We start from the raw sequence: 5,000 nt of genomic DNA, 5'->3' as shown, positions 1-5,000 counted from the left end.
TCTGGCGTGTCCTTGTGGGGGGCGGGAGGGGGGGGGGGGGTGAGACGGGAGGAGGAAGGAGGGTGGCCTTCCGGAGTCACGAGTGTTATTTTCCTGTCAGGAAAGATGGTATTTTTTTATCTTTGTCATTCACTCTGTTTCTTTCTCTCTCTCTCTGTCTCTCTCTCGCTCTCTCTCTCTCTCTCTCTCTCTCTCTCTCTCTCTCTCTCTCTCTCTCTCTCTCTCTCTCTCTCTCCCTCTCTCCCTCCCTCCCCCCCCCCCTCTCTCTCTCTCTCTCTCTCTCTCTCTCTCTCTCTCTGTCTCTCTCTCTCTCTGTCTCTCTCTCTCTCTCTCTCTCTCTCTCTCTCTCTCTCTCTCTCTCTCTCTCTCTCTCTCTCTCTCTCTCTCTCTTCCTCTTCCTCCCTCCCTCCCTCCCCCCCCCCCCCTCTCTCTCTCTCTCTATCTATCTATCTATCTATCTATCTATCTCTATATCTCTCCCTCCCGCTCTCTCTCTCTCTCTCTCTCTCTCTCTCTCTCTCTCTCTCTCTCTCTCTCTCTCTCTCTCTCTCTCTCTCTCTCTCTCTTTCTCCCTCTCTCTTTCTCTCCCCTCCTCTTTTCTATCTCCCATGTGAAGCTAAACCATTTTCTTCCAAATCTTCACCTCCATTTCCATGGCGCTTCACCCATGGTTAAGCACCTCACAACGACCTCTGTTGGTCAGACTTTACACAGTGGTCGTCGATTAAACGCCTAGCTGTATTTTGAGAGGCCGAGGAGGATAAAAGATGTAGGGGGGAGACTATCACACGCCCTCGAGAAAGACTTGGGCCAGCTGCACGCGCTCGATCTTACGATTTAGTGGAGTAGGAAGATGATTAATGAGTTTGTGAATTCGTAGTGGGAAAAAAAGGCGTTTTAAGGGGCGGTGTTAGTTGTAAGGTGGCGACGGATTGGAGTACTGGAGTGGTTTGTCGCTTCCTTTGTGGATGATGGAGTTGGTATGAGTTCGCGATGAAGATGAACCTCGTAAGGTGATTTTAATTTCGTCATAAGAAAGACTTCATTTCGTTATGAGACAGACGTCACAAGATTCTAATTACGTCATGGGATAGAACTCGTAAGATTCTAATTCTGTCATGAGATAGATTTCATAAGATCCTAATTTTATCACGAAATAGGTCCCATAAGATTCTTATTCTGTCATGAGATAGGGCCTCATAAAATTCTAATTTCGTCATGAGAAAGACCTCATAAGATTCCGATTTTGTCTTAGAAGGAGTAGATTCACGGAAGCGACGGAAGGCCAGACAAGAACTTATTTTTTTTTCTCTCTCTTTTTTATGTTTGTGTTCCTATGTCTATTCCATCTCTAAAATAATCGCGGAGGCCATCATTTATATGAACTTCTAAGTTTTCTGTCATGAGATAGACCTCATAAGATTCTAATATCTAGAACCAATTCTAATTCTAATTCTAGAACCATAATTGTATTCAATCTCCTTACATTACATCTTTATCTCCAAGCCAAGTAAGCAAGCCTCACATCCAGGCTTAATGATAGTATCAAGGATACGTAACACTCGTGTCGATGTTATTTCATCTTAGCCTGTAATGAAATGCAGCACAATTTTTTGTATGAAGTTCTATAGTGACTCTTAGGAGATAGTAAAAAGATATGGATTTTTTTGGATGCAAATTATTTTAGAGAAATAACATGGGGGAATCAGTTTAGTCCAAGTTAAAGGCTAAATAAGTGAGGGAATGATTCTGGTGGAGTGGTGGAATTTAGGGAGAGGGAAAGAGAGGAAAAGAGTCTGGTGCAGTGGTAGAATTTAGCGAAAGGGAATGATTCTGGGTAGAAATTTTGGAATTTAGCGAGAGGGTAAGAGAGGTAAAAGATTCTAATGGAGAAGAATTTACCCAACCTACGCGTTCCTCCTGCAGGTGTGGAAACTTCTATCCTCGAGGACTCTGACTCCGCAGGGGCGTCCCTCGAGCTATCTCCCGACGACCTCAGCGTCCCGAGCATCAGCACAGCCACTCCTTCGCCGCAGCCGCAACCGACGCCGTCTCCGCAGCCTCCGTCCGCACAGCACCATCAGCAGTCGGGTAAGAGGCAAGGGCGTCGGGGATTCCACAGGATGGGACGAAGGCTTGTGTTCCGTGCAGGGATTTCACTTCGGTATTAAATGGGAACAGAAGAAAAGTTGGTTTCCTGTTGATTGTAGTTTGTCTGTTAGCTTCGTAGTGCTAGGAGTCGTCTCGCCATTTTTGTGAGAGGGATAAGTTAACCTTTTTTCTTAAGAATTCATGGAAATAAGATGGTAAAATTCCACTGTTGCGGATCATCTCAGTATAAACCTTTATTCATCTAGTTTTTTTTTTTTTTTTTTTTTTTTTTTTTTTACCAAAAAATAACATACGGGACTTCCTGAATGAGGGACTCTAAAGGCTTCTTATTTATCAAATAATGATGACCATTTCTTATGTATCCGATCCGGTTAAAGACATTTAATCAAAATAAAATGAAAAGACATGGCTGTTGTTACAAACTTCTCATCATTTTTTTTTTTTTTTTTAATTACACCACGAACCAACTGTAGAATCTAACCTCCTTACATTTTATTTATTTCACCCCCTCCCCCTCCACACCCTACCCTCCAGGCGTCCAGCGCAACCTAGCCGACCTCCAGAAGAGCCTGAGCGGGGAGTTCAACCGACGTCTGCAGGAGTGGGAGAGGCTGAAGAGCGGAGGACCCGGGCAAGGTCTTCACCACCCAGGTCTCGGAGGCGCCCCGTCCTCGCCGTCGGGATCGGGGGCGTCCGGATCACACCCCGAGGACAACCTTCCTTACGAATTCCGGAAGAAGCTGCACGAGTGGGAGAAGATGAAGGAGAGAGAGAAGGAGAAGGTGCGCTGAGAGAGAATATTTTGAAAGAATCTGTCTGTTCATCTCTGTTCATTTATCTATTCATCTGCCTGTCTATCTGCCTATATGTCCATCAGTTTATCAGTTTTGTGTGCATATGTATTTATAAGAATAAAATCACTGGCTGAAGGTACAACGCCACAGAAATGCCGTGTTAGAGGCAGGTCACGGAGGGAAATAATGCAGAGAGCACATGTCATGAATCACCAACAAGCAATAACATACACAAGGAACCTGACGATGCCAGTTGATACCAGCATTCTAACCCCGCCCCTTTTGCCACACAGGGAAAGATCGACGTTCCTCGAGGCCAGGAGGACGTCAAGACCAAGAAGCACGGAGAGGACGACCTCCCAGCCGACTTCAAGAAGAAGCTCACGGAGTGGGAGATCCGCAAGGCCTTGGTAGGCAAGAGCCAGCAGAACGTCGAGGAACTGCAGAAGAACCTCGGGGAAGAGTTCAACCGCAAGATGGCGGAGTGGGAGAGGATCAAAGCCTCCGCCAGTCAGCAGGGCCACGTGAAGCCAGGTCACCCTCAAGTCAAGACCTCGGCCTCCGCGGGTAACCTAGGCGGCAAGGGGTCAGCCTCTGCGGGTCAGATGCACGTGAAACCGTCGCCGTCCGCGTCGCAGGTGACCAAGGCGCCTCTGATTCCGGGTCAAGGGCCCGCGAGCCCGAGACTAGACAGGAAGGGATCAGGTCATAAAATCAAGAAGAGCAAGGCGGCCAAGACAGACAAAATGCCCGTGGTAAGTTATCTTCGTTCGTCGCTGTAGGTCAGTGGATAGCATTCCTCCGTCAGCAAGCATGGTCAATCAGTAAGAGAGGAGCTTATATTCTAATACTGAAAGCAAACCAATCTCCCCCCACCAGAGCAAAGCGGAGAGCAGCCACAAGGCGAGAGACAAAGAGCTGCAGTGGCTGGAAAAAGAGCTGCACAAAGTCGAACGCGAGACCCAGAGGCTGGAGAGAGAGAAAGAAAAGTTCCTGGAGAGAGCAGCCAGGTAGAGGTCACATTTCGTTTTATAATTAACTTGGTTGAAAAGTCATATATATATATATATATATATATATATATATATATATATGTGTGTGTGTGTGTGTGTGTGTGTGTGTGTGTGTGTGTGTGTGTGTGTGTGTATGTGTGTGTATGTGTGTGTGTGTGTGTGTGTGTGTGTGTGTGTGTGTGTGTGTGTGTGTATATATTTCATATTTATTTAAATTAGCGAAAGCACTCATAAGATTTTACTTTTTGTTTTCATCTTGGAGAGGATGATAAGAAATTTTGGTTCCAACTTGGAGAGAATATTGATAAAACAATAAAACCTAAAACCTCGACTCCTCCAAAAAACACAGAAGACAGCGTGAGAATAAAAATAGCAACAATAAAAACACATTATCTATCCCCTTTTTCTCGCAGGCTGGAGAGGATGCGCCAAGCCATGGGACGCGGCCCGATGGAGAAGAAGGAGATTTACATCAAGACGTCGACGGGGGAGTTTCGCTTCGAGGGCATCAGCCAGACGTTCACCAAGAAGCTGTACGAGTGGGAGGAACGGCGGGGTATCAGGCCCGAGTCCTCCACCATCGCCCTCCTCGACCCCAACTACGTGGTGCCCGAGAAGAAGGTCCCAGAGAAGCCCAAGAGCCCGGAAGTTGGCAGACTCGTGAGGTGAGCTTCGATAAAAGGGGGAGAGAGAACGTGACCGGGCGAGCGTAATCCCGAATTTGATTATTTATCTGCCTTCCCCCCCGACATTTCTTGTGCGATTTTGTCCTTCCTTTCGCCATTTCAGTATTTTTTTTTATAATGGCGATGATGATGATGATGCTGATAATGATAAAGATAAAAAAGAATAATAATGATGAAAGTAATGATAATAATAATAATAGTAATGATAGGGATAATTATAATATTGATAATACTAACGATAATAATAGTAATAATGATGATGATGATGAGAGTTAATGATAATAACAATAATAATGATAATGATGACAATAACAATAATATTAATGACAATGATAGCAATAATAATAATAATGATAATTATAATTATAATGACATGGTAGAAATAGTGACAATAA

At 45.0% G+C, this 5,000-nt stretch overlaps 1 protein-coding gene across 1 annotated transcript in view; it reads left to right on the top strand.

The window, feature by feature from the left end:
- The window catches only part of LOC125041809, an 83,175-nt gene that overhangs the window by 60,713 nt on the left and 17,462 nt on the right, over positions 1–5,000 (top strand). The window contains exons 7-11 of the mRNA XM_047637122.1: positions 1,927–2,091; positions 2,647–2,894; positions 3,200–3,661; positions 3,786–3,916; positions 4,333–4,584. Of these exons, the coding sequence (XP_047493078.1) occupies positions 1,927–2,091; positions 2,647–2,894; positions 3,200–3,661; positions 3,786–3,916; positions 4,333–4,584 (1,258 nt within the window). The remainder of the gene's footprint in view (positions 1–1,926; positions 2,092–2,646; positions 2,895–3,199; positions 3,662–3,785; positions 3,917–4,332; positions 4,585–5,000) is intronic.

The sequence above is a fragment of the Penaeus chinensis genome, chromosome 31, assembly GCF_019202785.1.
Source record: "Penaeus chinensis breed Huanghai No. 1 chromosome 31, ASM1920278v2, whole genome shotgun sequence".
Taxonomy (NCBI): Eukaryota; Metazoa; Arthropoda; class Malacostraca; order Decapoda; family Penaeidae; genus Penaeus; species Penaeus chinensis.
The sequence above is the reverse complement of the archived record's forward strand: the minus strand, read 5'-3'. Positions and strand labels throughout refer to the sequence as shown.